The following is a 26,899-nucleotide window of genomic DNA, read 5'->3' as shown; positions in this document are numbered from 1 at the left end:
CCTTTTAGGGAGATCCTAGTGAAGTAGACAACAATCAACCTAGAAGTGAGAAAAGTGTCAAGTAATAGGACACAACTCCTAGTGTAACCCAGAGTCCCAAACACTTTGGACAGTCTTCTATCCAAGGATTTTGCCCAAGCATTAACAGATCAGTGATGAATCATGATATACATACATTTTAGGTAAGAGTGGTCTCTAGAAGGATTTAAGATTGGTTCTACACTATTGAAGAATATCCCTGCTTTGTTGTTCAAGTATTGGCATTTCATTTCCCAAGATTGTAAAAATTTCTGTTTTCCCACCCCGGTTTTCAGTTTCACCTTATTTCTCCCATGTAGTTAAATGCCCATTCCCATAACCATACATTTAACAGACTGAAAAAAATAAATATGGCTGAAAACACAAATTCTGGAAATTTTTCAGAATGCTGGAAATTGCAGAAATAAAAATCAGCGATTAAAAACAGCCATTAAAACACATTAAAACACTGATATTTTTGGTCAACTTGACCCTGGAAAAACCCCCTACAACTCTTGGGGAAAACCAGTTTGAGAGCTCTTCTTTATTTCTGAAAATTGCCTTTTTACAGTGAGAATTATTCAGCAAAAAATCAGCAAACAAATTTACAACTTATCTCCTTTCTCGTGCCTCACAACAATCTGGAAATTACAGCAAACAGGACAGCAATAAATGCTGTACGGCCTCCGTTTTGTGTGCAGAAAAATCAGCAAACTGCTCTTCGATTTTTGTGCAAAAATCTGCCTTTCACTATGTGCTGAATCAGCTGTACAAATCTGCTCAACTGTTGCCTTGGAATGTGTGCCAAGCTGCTGTCTCCTTCTCCTCCCTGCTCAGAAATCTCTCTTGCTCTCTTGCTCTCCTTCTCCCAATCTGCTCATGAAAGAATGAATGACCTTTTCCTCCTTTTCCTCCTTTAATATAACTCCAAGTGACTTTTGGGTGATCCAAGTGACTTTTGGGTGATCTCTAAATCCAATGGCTGAAATAGATTTAGATCAATGGTTGAGATTAAATGTTCATTTAAATCTCACTTTCTATTTTTTAATTCACCCCACTTTAATAAAGACCCACTTAGTCATTTATTTCCAAAGTCACTTTTCCTTTCTAATTTTTCATTGACTTTATAAAAGTCACTTTAAAATTAGACTTAATAACTTTATCACTTAAAGTCACTTTTAAATTAGATTTAACTTTATAAAATTATAAAGTCACTTTAGGAGAAAAATTAAATTCTTTTGGACACTTTTCCCTAGGCCAAAGATCAAAGCCTAAGGGAACCACCTGTCCTCCGGTACCAAATTTCAACACTCCCTCTTACCGAGGAAGGTGTTCCTCACCACACCCATCTTGTCCCTGAAGTAGACATGCTTGCCCCGTGGTAAGGCTTTGGTAAGGATATCTGCAACCTGCTCATCAGTGGAAATATACTCAAGCTTCACAGCTCCCTTCTGAACATAGTCTCTGATGAAATGATATCTGATCCCGATATGCTTTGACCTGTCATGAAATACTGGATTCTCCGTGAGTTTAATGCAACTCTGATTATCACAGTAAATCACTGAAGGTCTCAACGGCTGACCAAATAAGCCAAACAACATCTTGCGAAGCCAGATAGCCTCACAACTAGCTAGACTGGCTGCCATATACTCTGCTTCCGCTGAACTCAGTGCTACTGACTGCTGCTTCCGGCTGAACCATGACACTACTGCTGAACCCAACCCAAAACAACACCCTGAAGTGCTCTTCCTATCAGAAGCACAACCTGCCCAATCAGAATCAGTGTACCCTGCCAATCTCACTCCATCTCCCTGCCTGTAGTCCAGACCATAATCCACTGTCCCCTGCAAGTACCGCAAAATGTGTTTTGCAGCCACCCAGTGAACCTTCCTAGGCTCACACATAAACTGACTCATCGTGTTGACTGCAAAACAGATATCTGGTCTAGTGTTGACCAAATACATCAAGGAACCAATCAGCTGCCTGTACAATGTGGGATCCACCAACTCGGAATCCGAAGCATGAAGCTTCTTCCAGTTGGTGATCATCGGTGTCGACATGGGTCTACAATCCTCCATGTGGAATCTGCTAAGGATGTCCACAATATACTTCCCCTGCCCCAGGAAGAAATGCCCCTCCTCCTGCCACACCTCCAAACCCAAAAAGTAATGCATCAAGCCGATGTCCTTCATCCCAAACTCCGCCGCAAGATCTCTCTTGCAGTGCTCTATGAGTCTACCTGCACCTGTAATGATCAAGTCATCCACATACAGCACCAGAATGAGAGGCTCCTCACCAATCACAATAAAGTAAAGGTTCGGATCTGCCTCACTCTTTGTGAAACCCATCCCCTGCAAGTATGCATCTATCCTGGAGTACCAAGCTCTGGGAGCTTGCTTCAGGCCATAAAGGGCCTTCTTCAATCTGCACACATGGGACTCCTTCCCATGCACCTCAAAGCCCTGTGGCTGCTCAATGTACACCTCCTCCTGTATGAAGCCATTGAGAAATGCGGTCTTCACATCCATCTGGTGGATCTTCCAACCCATCTCTGCTGCTATCGATATAATGGAGCGGATCGAAGTATATCGAGCCACGGGAGCGAAGGTCTCCTCATAATCAACTCCCTCTACCTGGGAGAACCCTCTAGCCACAAACCTCGCTTTGAATTTCTCAATGCTGCCATCTGCAGCATGCTTTACCTTGTAAAGCCATCTGGAAGTAACCACGGATTTGCCCTCAGGCCTCGGCACCACCTCCCAAACATCATTCTTCATGATAGAAGAATACTCCTCCTGCATGGCCTCTCTCCAGACCTGCTGGCTAGCTGCCTCCTCATAGCTAGAAGGCTCAGAGTCAAGGATGCTGGTAACCATCGCCATATAGCTACAGAACCTCTCAGGTGGTCTACTCTCTCTGACCGGCCTCTTCGGCTCAGCAACAGATGTGGCATCTCTCAAGGTGTCCTGAAGCCACTTGGGCTTCCTCTTCCCTGAGCATGCTTCTCCCATAGGAGAATGAAACTCCTCCTCCTCATCACCATCAGTAGCCTGAACTCCTGACTGTCTGTCTGCTGTCCTCCTGCCTGCACCTGAACCTGTAGAAGCTGAGGTACCGTGTGAACTGTCCATCAGTGGACTCCCTAGTGAACTGCTCTGTGAACTGCTCTGCATGCTGCCCGGAGCACCACCCCTCTGGCTCGGCGAGCCACTGCTCACTGATGGACCTGACATCCTCATAGATGTACCTCCGGATCCTCCTGATCCCTGCCCACTGGATCCTTGCGACTGACTCAACTGCTGCTGAGGGTCTGGCTGATCCAGATACTCTAACTCCCGTGACCTCCTAAAGGCCCTGTCCTCCTCGAACTTCACATCCCGTCTGACAACAACTCTCCTCTGTGCAGGAATGTAAATCCGAAAGGCCTTTGAGGTCTCACTGTAGCCCACAAAGATACCCTTCTCTGCGGTGGGCTCTAGTTTGGTCCTCTCCTCCTTGGGTATATAGGAGTATGTAATGCATCCAAAGATATGAAGATGACCAAGATCAGGTTTCTTCCCAGAGAAAGCCTCCTCAGGAGTCATGTGCCCCAAGGCACGATGCGGACTCCTGTTCTGCAAGTAAACAGCTGTGTTGCAGGCCTCTGCCCACAAGAACAATGGCAACCCCTGATCATGTATCATGGCTTTGGCAGCCCCTATGATGGATCTGTTCTTCCTCTCTGCAACTCCGTTCTGCTGGGGGTTGTAAGGAACAGTAAACTCCCTCCTAATGCCTGCCTCCGCACAATAGTCAACAAACTCTCCAAGGGTGTACTCTCCTCCATTGTCCGACCTCAAGGACTTGATCTTTCGACCTGTCTGAGTCTCCGCAAGAGCTCTGAACTCCTGAAACCGCTTGAAGACCTCACTCTTGGTCTTCAAAAAATAAATCCAGGTCCTCCTGGAGTGATCATCAATGAATAAAACATAGTACTCATATCCACTCAAAGAAACATGAGACATCCGACCGCTCACATCGGAATGAAACAAATCAAGTATCCCCGTCGCTCTGCTGTCACTGCTGGGAAAAGGGGATTTGGCAAACTTGCCCATCGCACAACCTCTGCAAGTATCAAAGTGATCAGTACTGAAACCTGGCACACCTGTAGTGATCTCCCGCAATGTCCTCAAAGCTCCATGATACATATGTCCCATCCTGCGGTGCCAAATCTCACACAGCTCAGAACTGCTAGCTCTGCTGTCGGTACTACTGCTCAATGCCAAAAGGGGCTGAAATGCAAACTTGTACACCTTTGCATGGCGTACACCTATCACTCTAGCTGAATCAGCTGGAGTGTCCCTGGGATACATCAACACCTGTCCTCCCCTGAACAGTACGTCATATCCTCTGTCCTCCAAAGCTGAGACGGATATGAGGTTCTTCCTCATCCCTGGCACATAAAGAACCTCTGACACCTTCAAGGGAGGTTTGGACTCCCTCTGAAATGTCACTGTCCCCACCCCAACTGCTCTAACAACTCTGTCATCACCGAGTACTACCTCAATATCAGTACCACTCTCTGAAAGCTCTGAGAAGTACTCACGGACTCCTGTCATGTGACGTGAAGCCCCACTGTCCACATACCAGATACCTGTAGATGCTCCGCTAATCGAGGGAAAAGCATGCTCCCTCTGAACCTGTGTGGCAGGTGATCCTGCACTAGAGGACTCACATGTAGTGAACGCAAACTCTCGGTCAAAACGACCTGCAAAGTCCTCAATCTCAGCTGAAGCTGCCACGTCCTGGTTCTTTCCCTTCTTCTTCTTCTTCTCCGGACACACAACTGCATAGTGTCCCATCTTTTGACAATTCCAACACTTCACCTTGGAATAGTCCTTCTGTGTGTTCCCCGGTTTACCTTTACCTTTGCCTTTGCCCCCACCACCGCTTGTGGAAGCCTGCTTCTTCCCTTTGCCTTTCTTGCCTCCTGCCACCAGTGCTACATCCTCATCCAGCTCAACTGGCTTGGCTGCCCCAAGCTGACCTTTCCTGATCTCTGTCTGAATGCAATCATCCCAAAACCTCTCCCATGTGGGAAGGGTCTCACGTGCACAAACCCCATCAGCAAAGTTCAACCATGAACGGGGGAGGCCATTCACTGCAATACGCACCAACTCAGTGGGTGGAATGGCCTCTCCAATCGTTGCCAACTCATCTCTCACATTGGTAATCTTTGTGAGATATCCAGCTGCACTATCATTACCCATCTTAATGTTCTTCAGCTTCTCCTTCAGGACCATCTTCCGGTTCTCATTGGTACTCTGGTAGAGATTGGACAATGCTGTCCACATCTCATGGGCATTGCTCTTTCCTCTCACATGAGGAATGCAATGGTCTTTGATTCCGTCTAGAATCAGCCTCTTACCCTTATTGTTCTTCTTTTTATACTCAGCCAACTGAGTAACATCAGTGGGCACAACAACAGGGTTCTGTGCGGTATGCACCATGATATCCCAGACTTCTGCCTCCTCAAAGATACTCTGCATTCTCTCCTTCCAAACGCTGTAATTTATATGCCCATCCAGCCTATCCTCCACCCTCAATCCCAATGACATCCTGCTGTCCTAAAACTGAAAAATAGCACTGCTGTAGTAAAGATAAAACTGCTGTTTATGAAAAAATCAGCTTGCTGGAATTTTCTGAGTGAAAAATCAGCAACTGTAATTTTTCCTTTTGCTGTCCCAAACTGCCCTTCAGCACTCAAGCTCTAATACCATGTAAAAATTTCTGTTTTCCCACCCTGGTTTTCAGTTTCACCTTATTTCTCCCATGTAGTTAAATGCCCATTCCCATAACCATACATTTAACAGACTGAAAAAAATAAATATGGCTGAAAACACAAATTCTGGAAATTTTTCAGAATGCTGGAAATTGCAGAAATAAAAATCAGCAATTAAAAACAGCCATTAAAACACATTAAAACACTGATATTTTTGGTCAACTTGACCCTGGAAAAACCCCCTACAACTCTTGGGGAAAACCAGTTTGAGAGCTCTTCTTTATTTCTGAAAATTGCCTTTTTACAGTGAGAATTATTCAGCAAAAAATCAGCAAACAAATTTACAACTTATCTCATTTCTCGTGCCTCACAACAATCTGGAAATTACAGCAAACAGGACAGCAATAAATGTTGTACGGCCTCCGTTTTGTGTGCAGAAAAATCAGCAAACTGCTCTTCGATTTTTGTGCAAAAATCTGTCTTTCACTATGTGCTGAATCAGCTGTACAAATCTGCTCAACTGCTGCCTTGGAATGTGTGCCAAGCTGCTGTCTCCTTCTCCTTCCTGCTCAGAAATCTCTCTTGCTCTCTTGCTCTCCTTCTCCCAATCTGCTCATGAAAGAATGAATGACCTTTTCCTCATTTTCCTCCTTTAATATAACTCCAAGTGACTTTTGGGTGATCCAAGTGACTTTTGGGTGATCTCTAAATCCAATGGCTGAAATAGATTTAGATCAATGGTTGAGATTAAATGTTCATTTAAATCTCACTTTCTATCTTTTAATTCACCCCACTTTAATAAAGACCCACTTAGTCATTTATTTCCAAAGTCACTTTTCCTTTCTAATTTTTCATTGACTTTATAAAAGTCACTTTAAAATTAGACTTAATAACTTTATCACTTAAAGTCACTTTTAAATTAGATTTAACTTTATAAAATTATAAAGTCACTTTAGGAGAAAAATTAAATTCTTTTGGACACTTTTCCCTAGGCCAAAGATCAAAGCCTAAGGGAACCACCTGTCCTCCGGTACCAAATTTCAACAAAGATTTGGTAGAGCTTTTCAGCTAGTTTAGACTTGGTCAGTATATGTACAAAATTTTGCTTGGTCAAATTGTAGAGGTTTTTACAATATCAATCACACCAAGAATTTTGTGGGCAATTGTAGGAAAATCTTTAGGTCTCTGTAGCCCCTTTGGTTTTAGTTTTTTTTGCAAATCACTATTTAATGCCCACAACCCATTTCACTGTAGTTGATATATAAACTTGAATATGCATTCAAATAAAAACAGTGTCAGGCTACATCCGATCTTTGACTTTAACTTTCAGCTGATAAAATAAATTTCACACAAGCATGCACACAAATGAACAATTGTTTTTGGTCAATCTCAGATCCTGGAAAAACCCACAAGGAGAAAACCAGGAAAACCAGTTTGAAGGAGAATTTTATTTGCTTCTAATCTCAGAGAATTTACAGCATTTAAATACAGGGGTAGTTATCTCTCCCCTTAAAACTCGTGCCAGCCTCCTAGGAAATTGTGCTGCTGTTCTGGAACTCGTCCCACATTTCCAGCACTCTCTGCCTTGGAAATCGGATCTATGTTTAGACTTTTCAGCCACGAAAATCGTGCCATAGTCAGCTCTTTTTCTCCTTGAATTTTGGGCCACTGCCAGTCTCCACTACTACGAAATTTGTGTGACAGCTTCAGCAATCCCTGCCTCAATTTCAGTGTTGTCTTACCAGGAATCTCTCCTAGAAACTCATGCTGGCTGAACTCTGATTTCTCCTCGAATTTCACACCAGATTTCTCTGCATTTAATGTCCTCAAATTTCGGGCCTGTCAGGCCTACATTTACTGCACTGACACCTCCCCAAAATTTGCGCTGATGCCCTCCAGAATCACAGTGGAAGCTTCCTCAAAATCTGTGGTGAGGAACTACTGTAAGTGCCTGCTCTTCCTTGAACAGTGTGCCACCTCCCAGCTTAGAAACTTGGCCTGCTGAGTGTTTTTCTTCACCAGCAGAGGCTACCTCAGCCTCCCTCCTCCTTGCTGTAAATTCCCTCCACCAGCAGATGCTGTCTCAGCCTCCCTCCCCCTCCTTTCTGTAGATTCTCTCCACCAACAGAGGCTATCTCTGCCTCCCTCCTCCTTGCTGTAGAACCTTTCCACCAGCAGAGGCTATCTCAATCTCCTCTTGAAGCTATCTCAGCCTCCCTCCTGAAGCTCTCTCAGCCTCCTCTTGAAGCTCTCTTAGCGTCCTCTTCTCTTCTCCTTCTCCAACTCTACACTTGAAGAATGAATCTCTTCTTTGACTTTTCTCCCTTTTTAATCTTGCATAATGATGAGAGGCCCTAACCCTATGATCAATCGCTGAGATTAGATCCCAGCTCTCCTTGATCAACAGTGGAGATCTAATCTCCCATTGACCCTCTTTTTATGTCTCCCCCCTCATTAATGAGCTCCCTAGTCACTTTAATGTTGTTTTGTACCTTGTACCTTTTTCCACATAAAGTCACTTTAAAAACATAAAGTAACTTTAATAATATAAGGTACCATGTACTTTTTCTCATAAAGTCACTTTAAAAACATAAAGTAACTTTAATATAATAAAGTACTTCGTATTTTTTAACCTCATTAAGTGACTTTAAGTCACATGACTTTAATAACTCATTAAGTCACTTACTAAAAAGGTGTCTCATGCGTTTTCCTAGGCCAAAGGCAAAAACCAATAGGAAACACCTCCTTGGTATCCTTTTTCTCAACATCAATGACCATGCATAATTCAAGGACAAGAGGTGCATATAAAGTGGGGAAGGCATTTAATTGAGTTGAACTATCATCTAAAAGAATTGAATTCCTCTCTCAATGTTGGTATATAAGGCATTGGACGATTTCTTAAGACATGCATGGTCTACTCTACTAGTCAAGTGTGGTTCTAGTGTGTTTCTTCCTTAATGTGCTTTTGTACCCTAGTTATTCAATGATCACCATTCCATAGGTGATCAAACAGTCCTCATATTCTCTACAGTATCAACACGTGATCTATATCCTTTCACCTTATTAGTCCATTATCCATATTTAAAGATTATGGAGGGTTATTTTTCCATGGCATTAATGCCATGCATGATACAAAACATTGTACTGCATGTAGCCTTGCTTTCTTCATAAATTATACAACCTTTTTGTAGCTCCATGGATATCTCCCTCTTTGAGGATTTTACCACATAAAGCTTGATATTTGATTTCAGCAAGTCATTTCTTTCTAGTGTTTGTTCATTTGGTTGCTACCTATTGATTTTAACATGGTATGAAAGCATTTAGGAGGTTAACCCTTATTTTGCTTGAATAATGAGGTAGCTTGCAACAACAACAAAGGCTTCTTTCAGTGCATGCGAAAGATATTCACTTATTTGCATAGTCGCAAAGTTACACTAACTATCGACGCAATTGAAATTAAAAAAAAAAAAAATCTAGTACAAGTGCGACACTAATCTAGAAATTAGAAATCAAGGAATTAGAACGCTAATGCTTGTTGGAAATATGGTATCCATAGTTGGTATTTTCACCATGTGAAGAAATAGAAAATTTGAATAAAAATTTTCCTCCTAAATTGCTCAAGTCAGCCTCCTATTGTTTAAGTCTGTTGCACCCCTTGGAGGCACCCATTCGACCCCTTGAGAAGACTATATATTGAAGAGCCTCTCCTCATTTGGCATATCGATCATATATGGTTCTCTCTCTGTTCTAGCGAAGGAGCAAGGAGGAGGAGGCCGAAAATCTCAGGGAGACTTGGCACCTATTTCTAGTCAGCTATCATGTTTTGGTTTTCTGGATGTATTGATGAAATTTGAACTCTCTCTCTCATAAGAAAAGATTTTTGGGTTTTCCTCTTGTGGGTTTGGCCCTGGCCTCAGGCCTAATTTCTGTGTCTCTTTTCTCATTATCTCATGGTTATTTTCTACTCTTTCATGTTTATTGGTTGGTATTTTCTTATGTATAATTGCTTAAAGATATTGAATGAGTGTTATGTGGAATTAATGCTAACTAATCATTGGAGGTATTTATCTATTGAAGAAAATTATTCTATCTTGCTTGCCCTACAAAAGTCAACATGGTATCAAAGGAAGGTTGAAGAGAAATTTGAAGAGAAGGGCAAGTTGATAAGAGTCTACTCTGGGCATTCGAATCATGTAAAGAAGCAGATCGAAGAAGTCTCTTGGAATACGAAGTATCTTTGTGGTCTATATTTTTTCTAGAAGGCTGAAGCTGTAGTAACACTTGAAAACAGAGTTGTGACAGAGGTATCAGAGCTCTTCTATGGGACTATTATATGCGAACTTCTTTGTTGCATTTGTGAGTTGTTCTATGGCACTCTTATCTGTGACCTAATGTATCACATCTTTGTTATACGAGCTACCTATGGCTCTCATTCTCTATGAAAAATTGCAAACCTGAGACACCCATCTTTTGTGGAAGTTTGCGGACCTAAGGCTCCCACTCTCTGTGCTAACTATGCAAACCTAATGCACTTTATCACTAAGGAGTGCAAAATTTGAGGCTATATATATCTATGGAATAATGCGAAGTATATGAAGCAAAATCACTGTGGATTGGTGCGAGTCTTGGGGCACTTATTCTCTAGTAAGAAGACCGAGTCCAAGAAAAATACGAATTTTATTAGCCCTCTAAAACTCATCTATGTGGACAGTATAGTTTGTGCTATCCAAGTAAGGTAAGTATTGTCAACCGTCTCCCTGTCTTGCGAGATAGTATCACATCTGAACTTGTATTAAAATCTGAAATCTATGGCTTATAAAAAGGGTTTGAAGCCTATACTAATCCGAGGAACTATAAGGATCCAATCCTGAGAGCTTCCTGTGGCATCCAATCTACTACCTCAGTAGAATTTGAACCCTATTGTGGCATCTTGTTTTCTCTAGTATGCGAGCTCTTGTGGCATCTATTTTCTTTGTGAAAATATGTGAGTTATGTGGCATCAAGTCAGCTGAATTTTGTGGCATATAAGTCTATGGTCCGTTGTTCCGATTAAAGTCCATCTCTAGGATGTTATGCGGGCCTCTTTGTGATATTTATACTTCGTTATGCGAGCTACCTATCTCTGTTGTACAAGCGACTTGAGGCACCTAGTTTATGTAGAAATTTGCAAATCTGAGATCATATACCTATGGGATCATGCAAATTTTATTACACTGAGGTATGACCAAAAAAAAATCTAGGCCCAATGAAGTCCGAGCTATGAACTGTGGAACTATGCAATTTGCCACATAAGCCGGCTTCCTATTGTTTAAGTCGGTTGGGCCCCTTGGAGACACCCATTCGACCCATTGAGAAGACTATGTATTGAAGAGCCTCTCCTCCTCATTTGGCATATCGATCATATGGCTGTCTTTGTGCTAGCGAAGGAGGAAGGAGGCTGAAAATATCAGGGAGATTTGGCATTTATTTCAAGTCAGGTATCATGTTTTGGTTTTCTAGATGTATTGATGAACTTTGAACTCTCTCTCATAAGGAAAGATTTCTAGGTTTTCCCCTTGTAGGTTTTTCCTTGGCCTCGGGCCTAGTTTCTATCTCTTGTCTCATTATCACATGGTTATTTTCTAATGCTCTTTCATGTTTATTGGTTGATTATTTCTTTTGTATAATTGCTTAATGATATCTAATGAATGCTATGTGGAATTAATGCTAATTGATCATTGGAAGTAGTTATTTGTTGAAGAAAATTATTTTAGCCTGCTTGCCCTAGATATATCAACAACCCTAACCTACTTATAAATATATACATTTTAAATTTTATATTGAAAAGAAAAAGGAAATGAAATCCAAGTTAACGCATATCAATTGCTTAGCCTCCATATTCATATTGCGGAATGAGATTCATCAACAGTAAATAGCATATCCTAAATTAGGATCTACAGATTACTCTTAGAATTCTAGTCACCAAATTGTCAAAGAATTTCGAAAACATAATAGAACAAACACTCTTTTGCGATGCTCCAAATTCTTCTTGGCTAAAAGCCCTCTCAGGAAATGAAAATAAATAACAAGAATGAACAATGAATTAAAAAGTATTTTTTTCCTTTTCTCTTGCTCGAGTTTGTGACTCTCTCAGTTTAACCAAACTTCCTTTAATCATGCCTAGTCTGTTTTGTTAAATTTTGCAAATTTAAAATTTAATTTCTGAGATCATAAACCATAGAAGAACCAGGGCAAACCAACAGAAAAACCAGGTTTGACCCTCCATTTCGCCAAAAAAGTGGACAAACCGGTCCTAACTGGCTGATTTAGGATGGAACCGGTCGGTTTGTGGTCAAACCGACCAGTTCTGTCCTAAACCGTCTGGTTTATTGCCAGGGCAACTATAAACCCTACATAATGAATTTGTGTGCGTTTTGAAGCTGTTTTGAGGGAAATTTGGGGTTTTTTCCAGTGATGCGAAAATCGTGATAATATCGGAATATCGCGATTTTTAAAATTTTGCGATAATATCGCCCAATTTTTACACTTTTTTTCGCGATTTTTTCTGAAAAATAGCGATAAAAAACGAAATAATCGTGATTCAATCGGTTGTTATTGCTGTGCCGGCAGACAGAAGGTTTATAACACAAAAAAAACGAATTTTTTTAATCCACTTGGACTTAGCGGCGTGGATTGGGAGTGACCTAGGAAAAAAACCTTGGTCGATTGGGAGCTGAGGAGGAGAAAAACGACTCAAAAACCCTAGTGGATTGAGAGTTGAGGAGGAGAGGATCAATTTTCTCCGGCAAACCGGTAAGGGCACCAAATTTATGTGTTTTGTTTTGATTTTTATTTGTTTTTGGTTGGGTTTGGATAACCCATTGTTTATCAAATATTTTTGGGTTGATTTGATGGTGTTTTTGTTTGTTAAATTGTCAAAAATTCAATGTGTTTTGTCATGGTACTCATATATGTAATTTTTTTAATTTTTGTAACTTGCAATCCTTATTTTGCCATAAGTTCACCGCTCAACTTCAAAATTCAAAGTTCAAACTTCATCTTACAAGTTTAAAACTCAAGAGTCAAGAGTTCAACCAAGTTACAAACATGCCAAGAAAATTGGACCCTCTGTGGGAATTTGGTGAACTTGATGGAGGGTTTGATAGAATAAACTTGAATTGTAAGTTCTGTGGGCATCATATGTGAGGGGGGTTTATAGATTGAATTATCACCTTGCACAAATCCCTGGATTTGATGTAGGGTCTTGCACAAATACAAATTCGGAAATCCTCCGAAGAGCAATGAGATCATTGGAAGAATTAGAGCACGAGAGAGAGGCCAAAGCAGAAATGAAGAAGCAACTAGCAAAGAGGGTGTTAGGCTCAGGTGAACAAAGAAGTGGCACTGGTTCTACTTCAGCATCAAAATCTACAACCAACCCAATAGTTGCATCATCATTTTTTGTTCCTAGAACCACGCCTGGTTCACAACCATCTATCACTTCAATGCTTAAAAACACTGAGAAAGAACAAGCTGACAAGTTGTTGGCCAAATTTCTCCTTTGGAGTGATATTCCTTTCAGCGTTGCAAGGAATAATCCATTTTTCCAGCTTGTTATTCATGCTATTGCAACTGTTGGCCAAATTTCTCATTTGGAGTGATATTCCTTTTAGCGTTGCAAGGAATAATCCATTTTTCCAGCCTGCTATTCATGCTATTGCAACTGTTGGCCCAGGGTACAAAATCCCTTCTTATGATGACTTTAGAGGCCAGATTCTTCAAAATGAAAAGGTTGACTGCACCAAAAGATTGGAGGAGTTCAAGGCATCATGTGCACAAACAGGATGCACTGTGATGTCAAATGGTTGGACCGAACAAAAGGGGAGAACCCTTATAAACTTCTTGGTTAGTTGTCCCAAGGGACAATGTTTATGAAATCTGTTGATGCATCTTCACATATCAAAAATGCAAAAACTTTGTGATTTGCTGGATGTGTTTATTTTGGAAGTGGGTGCAGAACATGTTGTCCAAGTCATAACGGGCAATGCTGCAAATTATGTTGCTGCTGACAAGATGCTTATGGAGAAGCATCCCACTTTATTTTGGACACCTTGTGCTGTACATTGTATTGATTTGATGTTGGAGCACATAGGAAAAATTTCATTTGTCAAAGATATTGTTGACTCATCAAAAAGCATTACAAAATTTATATATAATCATACATCTATGCTTAGCTTGATGAGAAAATTCACCAACAACAAGGAGTTGGTGCGCCCTGCCATTACACGGTTTGCCACCAGTTTCATATCTCTTCAATCCATCTTGAATTCTATGTGGGATGTGAAGAGAATGTTTCGTTTAGAGGAGTGGCGTGCTTTGACAATGAGTCGCAAACCAGAGGGAGGGACCATATGCAGATTAGTTTCATACCAGGAAGACTTCTGGGCGGGAGTGCAAGAGTTGTGCACCGTTACTGAACCTTTGGTAAAGGCTCTTCGATTAGTTGATGGTGAGAAGCCCGCAATGGGCTATTTGTATGAGGCCATCGACAAGGCCAAAGAATCCATTCGGGCCTACTATGATGATAAGGGAGATGAGAGGTTTTAGAAACAACTCCTCCTAGGGGAAGTGATTGATGAACGATGGAACAACACACTCCATCGTCCCATTCATGCTGCAGGGATCTACCTGAACCCCGCATTTTCTTACCCATGTGGGTTCGTATTTGATGCTGAGATCATGGATGTATTCTTAATCTGTGTTTAGAGGATGGTGTGATCTCCAGTAGAACGTAAAGAAATCTCCAAAGAAATGGAGACATACAGGATGGCAGGTGGCACATTTGGATTTGAGATGGCTATCACTGATAGGATGACTAAAATGCCAGGTATTTTTAGTTTGTTTAAAATTTCATTGTCTCTTCAAGTTCATAACTTCATACTTTGCTTCAACTTTCAAATTTCATTTTTTTTCTTATGTTTATTTAAAATTTTATTTGTAACTTTGTTGTAGATGCATGGTGGAGAATGTATGGTGCCAGGGTACCCCATCTGCAAAAGCTTGCCATTCGAATCCTCAACCAAACATTAGCTCCTCAGGATGTGAGTGCAACTAGAGTGTATTTGAAAAAATACACAATAAGAAGTGCAACAGGTTAAACTTAAAACTTAAAATATTGCAAATTTCCAATTAATTTTTGAATTCATTAAACAATATTTTTTTTATAATTATTATTTCATGATCTTTGTACAGGTTGGAGTCCCAGCGACTTAATGACATGGTATACGTCTACTACAATCTTCGATTGTGGGTGAGGCAACTTGAGAGGATACTTGATATGGAGGCCATCTCACTGGATGGGATTGACACCACTGCTGCATGGAGGGTTGAGGCCGCGAAGCCTCTCATGGAGTCTGCCAATGATTGGTTAGAGAAGGGGGTAGTGGAAGGCGTAGAGGGGGACGAGGAGGAGGAGCAACAGGAGAAGGAGGTGACACCACCTACCCGGGCTACCCCTACCACCAGTAGAGGACGTGGTCTACCTCCTATAGCTCCTACTCCTAGTTCTTCAGCTTCTAGAGCACAGCAGAGTCCACTGCCAACTCCATCGGCATCTACATCTAGAGGGAAAAGGAAAGCTATTGCATTTTCTCGCAAGAGGGGCAGAAGAAATCAGTTGTATTAGTTATTTGGTGCATTTCATTGTATATGACATTATGACTCATGATATGAGATACATTATTATATTTTTTGTTGATATTTTGAGGCTGAGTTGGGACTCAGGAGTCAGGACTTACTATTCAGGACATGATTCACTATTATGTGTGATGTAGCACTAGAAATGATATTACACACCTTATATATTAGTTCTTTTATCATATTTATGTGTCAATGTATTTATTTTATGTTGTCGATGCTTTAGATATTAAGAAAATTGAAAAAAAAAATGGATATTTTTGTATTTTACGATTTTTTCCCGATTTTTACAATTTTTTCCGATTTTTTTTTTATTTTTTCCCTTGCCGATATTATCCCGATAATGATAACTGCAACACTGGTTTTTTCCTCCAAAAATAGTCCCTTCAAGAAATACATGCCTACCCTCATTTTCCTGACACATCTCAACCCTAACAATGTTGGCAATTAATGGTAATGTTAAATTCTTAAAGTAAAAGGATAAAAATGAAATGACTCAGGATGTTTGAGAGTGGTTTCGACCTCATTGGATTTCATATGGAGAAACTAGAATTTTAGATTTCACTCAAACTTCAGCAGACTTAATGGTTTTCAGAATTTCCTGGTTTGGGGGGTTGCAATGTTTCCATTTGATTCTATTATGCATGAGGGTATGAGATTGGCATTTGATCAAGAGCATGAAACCCTTTAAGAACCTTGATTTTGGTGGCATTGATTGTTGAACTTTGTTGATGTTGGTGGTACTGAATGTTGAACTCCTCTACCATGGCCTTAACAAGAACGCACCCTTCACTCAAAGGAAAACAACTGGTTAGGCATGCTAATCTTTTTCTGCCACATTATAAGGTTGAGGAGATAAACCGTACACTCAAACCAAAATCATTGGTTAGGCATGATAAACCTTTTCAATTTCTATCATGTTATAAGGTTGAGCAATCCAAGTCTGATGACTTTGAGCTAGATGATGTTTATGTATCTCTTGTTGATGATGTTTATGTATTTCTAGTAGCGTTGAATCAATGATGAGTTTCATGAGTGACCATGTTGATCAATGATTTGTACTTTTGGTGTCTACTTTTGCTACTACTACTAAAGTTGTAGAGGAGTTTTAGGAGTCCTCAAACCCGGAGCCATATTATTTATGTAGCTCATGTTGATAATCTCTTGTCTAGTAGTGGTGATGAGTTTGATCATGATGAGGAGTGATCATGTTGTTGATCATTGATATGTAGACTTGTAGTAGTTCAGTGACCCTATAGCTTAGAGCATTGTTTTCGGACTCTAGAGGCCATTTAGAGCCTCATTGATTATGTACTTTGTTGCGGATATGTATTGCACTCAATGCCATTTTGATATATTCACCTTTACATGGTATATAGATGAGAAAACCTTGCATATTTGTTTCTATTGGTTTGGAACCATGGTTTTAAATCTTAAAAAATAAATTTTTTCATTAAAAATTAATTATTCAATGTATTTTTTTTAAACCGGTTTGTTTAGACCTGACCAGTCCCGGTTCGACCGGTTCTGGTTCGAAACCCGGTTCATTAGGTGGACTGGTCCGGTCACCGATTCTAGTTTTTAAAAAATTGTTGGCAACATGGTGGAGCATAAGAGCACATCTGGGTGTTGCTTCTCTTTGGGGTCAACTTCAATATCTTGGATGAGCAGGAAGCAGAAATCGGTTGCTTTAAGCACCGCAAAGGCCGAATACATTGTTGTGAGTATGGCCTATTGTAAGATGTTTGGTTGAGAAAGGTCTTTAGTGAGCTATTCGAGCACATGCTAGATACCAACGTGATCTTCTACGACAACTAGAGTGGGATTCGCCTTTAAGAGAATCCTATGTTCCACGACCGCTCCAAGCACATTGATATCACGTACCATTTTATCCAGGATATGGTACAACGGGGAGCAATAAGGCTCCAACACATCAAGACATATGAGCAAGTCGCAGACATTCTCACGAAGCCCTTAGGGAAGGTCAAATTTTTAACCTTCCGAGCGAGACTTGGAGTCGTGGAAAGACCCTCTTATGACAGTCCCGCATGAGTTGGACACTGAGCTCTGGGAGCTCCTGGGGGCTTGGGATACTTTTTGGAGCTGAGCGACCATAGGGTGAGTGGTTCACCTTCCCCTAGTGGTGCGCTATGTACAGGGTAAGTGGTTCACCTTCCCTTGTGATACCCCATGATGATTGACATGTGTGTAGGGTGAGTGGTCCACCTTCCCCTACAATTGGCATATGCATGGGATGAGGGGTTCACCTTCTCCTATGGAATATGAGCAAGATGAGTGGTTCACCTTCTCCTATCGATGCCCCAGTATACATCCTACCCATGGAGTCTAAGACTCATGGGAAGTACCTCTCATTTGGCCATTGAGTTGGGAAAAGTGGTTAGGGACCATAGCACTACCGATGGACGCATTGTGTACTACTATACTCCCTATGACTAGAATGCATGGTGTTCAACAACTTGATCTGGGATCGTGGACTGACTTTTGTCAGTGAAGAGTGGTAAGGTCTTGTGACTCACTCTCGATCACTTCTTCATTATTACTTCATGATTCAGCAGAGCAAAGCAAAGATGACAGAGATGGTAAACGACAACAGGATGGCATGATGATGACAAATGGATTGGCAGGTGGAATTCTCCCTAGTTGAGAGGGAGTGTTAAAAGTGGCAACTGGGGCCAAATTCCACCTTGGGACAACTCATATGATGGAGATGATTATTGCATCGGATAGGTTCAAGAGATCCAAGATTGATATAAAGTTCATCTCTTTCGGACAAACAGGAGTGTGATGTCGAATTTATTCTCTCTCATGTACAAATTGTTCAGGTCGGCCTCAACTTAATGTAGGCTCAAGAAGCCCAATAGATGTGTCTCTTCACCCACAACAAAGTGTATAAATACTAAATAGAAGAGACCTCTCTCCTCATTTGGACATCATTCACTCAACCATCTCTCTTCAACAGATTGGTCCGTACATCTTGGGGATCTTCTCTCTCTCTCTCTCTCACCTGTGGCTAGGAGCACTGTTTTTTGGGCTGAAATAGAACTGAAAATTTCAAATTGTTGACCACTGCTAATTTGACCAAATTTGACTGCGTTTTTGGAGGCAGAATTTCGCTCTCGAGTCCACAGTGATTGGCACAAAAATCGAGGTGTTTGGGGCTATTTTACCTACATTGACCGCAGGGTTGTTTGACCACAAGGCTGACTGTTGTTTGACTAGCGTTTGTGGCACTGTTTTGGGTTGAATTTGACCCTTGATGGAGGCCGAATTGATATGCCTTTGACCAAGCTTCAAAGGAGCAGTTTTGCTGTTGATTTAACCAGCATTGACTTTCTGGTTAGGGTTGAAGATTGACTGCAAATTTTGACAGAGTCGATTTGACTTTGTATTGAGCTAGTTTATTTAACTTTTGTACTCTCTCTCTCTGCTGAACTATTGAATAATAATAAGAAGATTTGATCAAAGGATTTTCCCCACATTGGGGTTTTTCCCTGGCATCCACCAAATCTGGTGTCCTCTTGTCTTGGCTTGTCTTTTGCATTTGTTTTTATGTTGTTAAAATTGGAAACTAGGGCCAAATTCTACCTTGGGACAGCTCATATGATGGAGATGATTATTACATTGGATTCCTCTCTTCGAGAGGTCCAGATTTGATATAAATATCATCTCATTCGGACAAGCAGAAGTGGAATTTTTGAATTTATTCTCTCATGCACAAATTATTAAGGTTGGCCTCAGCTTAATGTAGGCTTAAAAAGCCCAATAGATGTGTCCTTTCACCCTCAACGAATTGTATAAATAGGAGTGACCTCTCTCCTCATTTGGAGATCACTCACTCATCATTTCTTCTCTCTGCTAATCTGATTGGTTCGTATAGCTTGGTGATCATCTCTCCCTCTCTCTCACACACGTGGATGAAGGACGAATTTCTGGGTCATATTGCAGGCCGAATTTTAGAGTTTCAGGACAGCGTTGACCAAGGCTTCATTGACCAAGTTTGACTGTGTTTTCTGGGGCAGAATTTCGCTCTCTTGAGGCCACATTTATTGGCACAAAAATCGAGGTGTTTGGGATTGTTTGACCAGCATTGACTTCAGGTTGGCTTCTGTTTTGACCAAGGAAAATCACAGCAGATTTTCTCTCCTTTGACCAGGTTTGACCGAGCTGTTTTGGGCAGCATTTTACCTCCTCTTCAGGCCGAGTTTAACTAAGGACCAAGCTGCATTTGTGAAGTGTTGTTGTTGTTTTGACCAGCATTGACTTTCTGGGTAGGGCTGAAATTGACTGCAGAATTTTAGAGGGCTGATTTGACTGTATATTGGGCAAGTGAATTTGATTATTGTACTCTCTCTCTCTCTCTCTCTCTCTCTGCTGAACTATCAAACAGTTTTCCCCACATTGGGGTTTTTCCCTGACATCCGCCAATCTGGTGTCCTCTTGTCTTGGCTTATTTTCTGCATATGTTTTTATTTTCTATCTGCATTTACTGTCAATGTGATTAAGTTAATGTGATTGCTACTGGAAATAATTGGAAATTGTCATTGGGTTGCTAAAGGAACATGGAAGTAAATTGTGCTAAGCATAGAACATACCATTGTTATCTAAAATTAACATATGTTCTATCTGCATTTACTGTCAATGTGATTAATGGTTGATGTGATTGTTACTGGAAATTGTTATTGGGCCGCTAAAGAACATTGAAGTAAATTGTACTGAGCATGGAACATACCATTGTTATCTAAAATTATCATGGACCCATTCAAGATGGTATGCCTTGAGGTGAGTGGAGGTTGGCAGTTTAAGATCTTCTACCAACTGATGGGGTATCAGATTCTTCTTGTTGTCATCGTCCATGACCATGGAAAGCTAGTATGACCTTGATCTCTCAAATCTATGTAAGCAGGGCTTCTTATTGTTATCGGAATAGTCTCTAGCCATTAAAATGATTTGCAGGTCAGTGGAGGTAAAAGTGGTAACATCAACTTTTATGTCTACATATTCTTGTTGTTTTCTCAGCAAGTAGGGCCATAGCATTCTTGCTTGCCCCTACTAGCAATACACGACATTGATCACTGGAATGATCATAATTTTAGTGATAAGTACAATACTTCTTTCCATTGCCAATGGAAGGAGAAGCATTAGTGGATCTCTTAAATTTTCCATTGTTGTTAGGCTTATTAGCCTTGACAACAAAAGAGGAAAGTAGAAGAAGTTGTTTCATATAAATTCTTATGGTAGATACTACGTGAAAAGATTTAAAGTAGCTGACGTTTTGAGTCCTCAACTGAGACTCGACATCAAAGAATTAAACTTAGATTCAATTTTGAAGCTTGCTCAAAGGCATGTTCCAATGAAGAAATGGGGAAAAGCTATAGCTCTTTTCAAAAGTCGAGAAACAAATATAAAACAAATTTGACATAAAAAGTATCCCCTCAAAGTCATGGACCTTAAGCTTGATCAAGAGCTTGTTAAAGACTTCAAAGTATAGTTAGACAAATTGGCCAGGGAGTTATTTGATTCCAACCATTGAGCTAGCACCACATCCCTTTACTGTTTGCGGACAATAGCCTTGAAATCATCCCAGCTGGTGATGAGCTGTTGACTTTTTTTGACGTTAGTGGCATGGTGTGTGTTTACCACGACATTAAAGCCTGCTCCTCCATATGTACATATGCAAACAATATTTTCTAATGTCCAGCCATATTAGGTTGCATCTTGAAGTATGATTTGAGACTACAAAGCTGGGAATCCAGCTTGTCCCTATGAAAAGATCCATCAAACTTTGGAATTGAGAACTTTGTGTAGAGTAGCCTATTTTGAAAGATTGTTGGGTAATATGTGTAATGGTTGGTATGTTGTGTTGTTGTAATGTCCCTGATTTTGGTGAGTGCAGGGGTTACTAAGGAGTTTGTCCAATTTTTATGATATTAATAAAAAGGGAGAAATATTATTTTATTAGAAATAGGGAGGCAAGTATTATTTTGGTGGAAAATATTATTTTATTAGGAAATGGCAGCAAATTCTATTTTATTAGAAAAAGGTGGCAAAAGCCACTTAGTGGAAAGTGGCCCCCACCAATATAATAATATTAAAAAGGGGAATCTAGAAGCTTGGAAGAAGACTCAATGAAAAGTTATAAAAGGAGGGTGGACTCATTTGCTAAGTATTCTATCTGATCATTTCTCATTGTCATTGAAGAGAAACTCAAGCGAGTTTCAGATTGAGGATTTCAAGCAAAATTACTCAACCTAGTTTCGGTGGTTCTCATTGCCACCCTAGCTAGTTCTTCTCCAATTTCCGTGGACACTTTCTTGCCACCCTAGTTGGATTATTTCCAACATTTTTCTTGAAGGTCTAACTAAATTTAATTGCAGAGGAATTCCAGTATTGTGGAGCAAGATCTGTTATTGCAGGAAGGCAAGGATTCCTCATTTCAAGAGGTCGAAGTTTCCAGGGATACATCATTCTTCAAGGTCGATTTATTCTTCTCCAAAGGGGCTGAATATCTAGATCAGGAGGGCCGAAATTATTTAAGAAACATAGAGGCTGAATTGGATTTCATAGTGCCCACTGTTCAGCCAAACATATCAGGGATTGTCCATAATTTTGATGCCAAAAAGGAAGATCAAGCTCAAGCAAATCTGTTATCTTGTAGCAGGGTTCTAACCAGAGGAAGAGAGACTGAATTTCTTGAGCATTTCCAGAATTTGCGTCACAAAGAAGGTCGAATTTCACTTCAGCATTTTGGGCTGGGTTTGACCAAAGAATGAAGAGGCCGAATTCACTGTCAAAGGACTGATATACCAGCATTTGATTTCAAGTAAGGCGTTGCATTCTTCCTTGTGCGGGGCCGATATTTAATGCACAAGAGTGGGCCAAAAACATCTGTTTTTATATCAGCTGTGTGAGTAACATCAAAGAGCCACATTCCTCACCTATCTGCTGTGCGTATTTCCTTTCCTTGAGGATGGGTCTGTGCATGAAACTGAACATTATTGGCTGAACGTTTCTCACTCCATTGGCTGGGTATACTGAAAGGAAGGGACTGTCTTTTAATTTGCTGGCCGTATATATGTATTGGGCTGTGTTGCATGAAGGAAAAAGGGTAATCATCAATGGCTGTAGCTTACTTGGCCACTGTATATTGATGCTGGTGCAGATTTGGCATTGCAGACTCCTTTAATGGTGAATCTACCAGGTTCTCCTGTCTAATGTGCTTTGTTTCCTTCCTTTACCAAGCCCATGAAACGTATATGAATGCTTAAAGGCTTTATGTGTATTTTCTGAAGTGTTATTTTAAGGGAAAATGGTGTTTAGTGGCTGCCATTGTGGTTGCAATATCATTGGTGTTTGTTGAATTCAATATAAATGTCTAATTGATATTTTGAAGGATCCTTATTAGCCTGTACCTCGGCATTCAGTGGCTAAATGAAACAAGAACGCAAACAGTGCACCTACAGAAGTATTTAAACTAACTGTTTGACAAAATACCAGAATGACAAAAACCATATAAACACAGAAACTTAGTGATCATTTGGGGGTTTTTCGAAAAATTCCAAGAAGGGAATATTACAGTTGTGGAGGACTCTAAGGTGTTGGTTGTTGTTTAAGGACCCACAAAAGATTCTTGTGTATACATCATTTGCCAGAATAAGGACTTCATGTCGTACATCATTTTGGCTAGTAATTTATTTTGATGTTCTTTATTCTGCAAACCTCTTTGCTAGCACTTGATAAGGTTGTAGTCTTAGGAAGACCGAGTCTAGAACTTTCATTGTGGCATAACAGGGTGACATTGGGACAAAACAGATTTTATACTAAAAAGTTCCCACATCATGAAAACATTTTTCGGAGATTCCGCTTGTTTTTTGTGACAACTTTGCATAATCAACTTTGGAAAGATCTGTACTAAAAGAAAAAAAATGAATGATTCCAAGGGGATTAACATCTAGGTTACCTATAAATGATTATGGAAGTCACCCACACGTATTGCACTCAAAGGCTTTCATGCAGATCATGTTGAGATTTAAGGTGAAACCCTTAATGGGAGAAACTGCAAGAAAACAAAATCTGCATCATAGAATCCTACTTGCATTTTTATCTGCTTTTGAAAGCATAGCTATAGGAGCTGCTTTTGCACTCCCACTATGTATCTACATAGATGTAGTTTTTTAGTCCCATGACCTAGTTATTGTGGTCATTCATTGGATATTAATAAAACTATCTTATCTAGAGAGCCCTAATTATCAATCAATATTAGGATTGATATATGCATTATTAGATGGTGGAAAGTGATCATCTTTGACCATGTCACCTACTAATCATGATATGTACAAATATAAAATGCAAAGTTACATAAGTGATCATCTTTGATCTAGTCACATATGAAATATTTTTACAAAGAGGTAGGTCAAATGAGACATTTAATATACTAAACGACAAAATACAAGGACGATACACATTTGGACTAGACCCACTAGACTAAAATATAGATTCTGTCTGATGGTGCCAAAGCATATATATTGGCACTCCTAGCCTTTGTAGGCTACAGATTATGCCATGCCAACTCTTTGGCTCTTGGATATGATGATCTCAAGGCTGGAGATTATGCCGTGCCCTTTCATTGCCCCTTCTGTACGTTGATCTTAATGTACATGTTTGTTGATTTTTAATGAAATATATGCTACATTTTCACCATGAAAAAAAAATTGTAAAATATACCACATATGGGGAACAATTAACCAGAACTCATACATTAGAAAACATACAAATTTTTAAAATTACTACTGAAAAATGTGCACACATTGACACACCCATAACCGAAGTAAATGATTGCCATGTTAAAGTTCTCGGTTTATACTACTCTAAATTCATGTATTTCTATAAATCATATTATCTTAAATTTATTTTATTCATTTTATATGCATATACAACCGCAGGCATGTCAGCAAACACACATGCCAGAAAGTAAGCACATACTCAATAAAGGAGGGCAGACCTAGTAAAAATACACAAGAAATATGTCATTCAGATGGAATGTATTTGGTTTCAAAGATTCATACCTTCAAAGGTTGAAGCACGCCAGAGACATATGGTGAATGGCGAACTGGGAGTGGCTTGTTTGTCATTCTATATGTTGCAGTGATTCCCTTGAGTTGTCTCAAAACCTGCAAAACAGAAAGGAATAATACATAAATGCTATCAGTCAGTTCCCATTTTCTAAATTTATACTTATGGGTAGATTACAAATATTTGAATTATAATGAGAACATTGTGGTAGACCAGATAGCAGCAATATCAACCATAGTAAACAGATCCTGTTTGGAAAAACGTCTTATGGCAGTATGCTCCCAGTGCAGGGACAGAAGCCAAATATCATACAGCAGGAATGGGTAAGCTGTTCTCGTTAGCAACCAATGGCATTAATTGTTAACTTAAGACCTCTCTTTTATTCTCTTCCAACACCGTTTTCTCAACAATTTTGATGAGGAATACCTTCCACTGAACTGGTATATTTGAAGCATTGAGGTATTGCCTAGCACTATGATATTTAGTGCCATGCATCTATTCTTCCCATCTTTGAGCAGTGCATGTAATGGCACAACCCATGAGGAAAGGGCATTCTTCCTCGAGAATCAATTTTAAGAAATAAGAAACTAAAGACATGAAATTAACAGTCCATCAACATATTATTATTATTTTTCATAAAATAAAAACAAGCATCGCCAACTGTGTGACAGCAAATTTCCTATTCTAATTTCAAACATAATAATGACAATTAAGTGATCTCATGAAAGAATGCATTGACCATAAGAAAATGGTAAGTGCTTTGGCTCTTACCGAGATCTATTTCTAATATAGTAAATGGCAGAGTAGAATGATAATGCAGTCAATGTCCTTGACTAAATTGTTTAGTCAAACCCAAGCTCCAATTTGATTCCATGTAATTTGAATCTTTCTGACTCATGGAGCATCTTCCAGCAGATATGGTAATTGTAAAGACTCAATGGTTGCTTAAACCTTCTACAATGCTCCTTCTATTCCAGCAGTTTATGCACTAGACAGAGTCAATCTTGAAAGTTATCAATTTACTCTGGGCAGTGATAAGATAAGATAAGATAATTATATTAATGTCCAACAAATGACCACAAAGTAGGTCAATGGGACTGAACTTTGAAGAGTACAACTAGTATGAATACAATGTGGGACTGCCAGCACAACTCCTAGAAATGTCAAAAATAATACAAAGAACAAAACCTACATATATGTATAAAACCGTGATGAAGGTACAGTGATATAAAACACTAACTGAGTTTGTCCAAGACTAAAAAGGTGGACAAGCCAACACAAGAACCTATCAAGAGAAGGAGATCAGACAATGGGGACGATAAAGTCAAGGTCTCCTGAGTCTGATGGTCGAGGGCAAGGGGCAAATTGGACACTAGCAGCTAGCTCATTATCGCAGTCTTCTAAACCCTCAAGCAGTCTAGCTGCATGCTCTAACATCTGAGGTTGAAAGAAGGAAACTTTGAATAGATCTTTGGTTGTTCATCTAGATCTAGGAGGTGGTTTGATGGGTGGGGCGTGCTCAAGTCTAGATTCGTCTAGAGTTGATCTCTCTAATCTTTTGAGAACATGTGGCTTGATGTACCTTCCAACATCTTTGTACCAATCTCAATAATATTGGGTGGTCTCCTAACGGAGGAGGCTGAGGAGAAGCCCAAGGTCTCACCATCCTGTTGTCTAGTGGACTTCGGATTTCGCCCTATCACTTGTTACTTTGATCTAATGGATCAACAAGGAAATATGACGTAATCAGTTAGGTCATCCTAGCGCAAGGCATGGCGTGCAGGGGTTGAGCTTTGTGCCTGAAAATCTCTTTGATGAAAAGGACTAAGCAGCTTTGATCCTGGTACCGAAAGAAAGTAGAGAGGAAGCCTCTTGAGTCCTTATAGAGGCAGTGACAGTATCCTCTGATCCCATAGTATAGGGGACACTGAAAAATGAAGTACATCTCTATGTCCATCTCCTTAAGGTGGCACACCTGGTAGATCCTATCAGATCATGGTATACAGTGATCTATCTCTATCTAGAGTCAATGGGAGCTAACTCGAAGCTATCCCAAAGGGATCCTAAGTGAGTGCATCCAATGTCTATGTGTATACAAGGGGTGATGATCATGCCATCACGCAACTCCAAAAATGCTCTAGGTAGAAAGAAATATTCAAGCTCAAGCTTGTCGAGGTTGAGATCTAAGTGACCTAAATGTGCAATCTGTAGATATCTTCTCTAGTAGTCTGCTTATGTGTCTGTCTAGTCAGCAAGAAATGGTGTGGCTCATCAGAGGAGAATCTAAATGGGGGGAAGCACTTTGGGGAAATAGTACTTGTCTAAAGAGGCCAAGATGCCTATGAGAACCAACCT

General features: G+C 40.1%; 1 protein-coding gene across 1 annotated transcript in view; it reads right to left on the bottom strand.

Annotated features, from left to right (window-relative positions):
- LOC149223224 (conserved oligomeric Golgi complex subunit 2-like) overlaps positions 1-26,899 on the bottom strand; it is a 160,645-nt gene that overhangs the window by 56,019 nt on the left and 77,727 nt on the right. Inside the window, exon 4 of the mRNA XM_089387837.1 lies at positions 24,538-24,642. Coding sequence (XP_089243963.1) covers positions 24,538-24,642 — 105 coding nt within the window. The remainder of the gene's footprint in view (positions 1-24,537; positions 24,643-26,899) is intronic.

This window comes from Pinus tabuliformis, chromosome Q (assembly GCF_031772625.1).
Source record: "Pinus tabuliformis cultivar Carrire ecotype Pingquan chromosome Q, CPIR1, whole genome shotgun sequence".
Classification (NCBI taxonomy): Eukaryota; Viridiplantae; Streptophyta; class Pinopsida; order Pinales; family Pinaceae; genus Pinus; species Pinus tabuliformis.
This window is presented reverse-complemented; position numbering and strand designations above follow the sequence as displayed.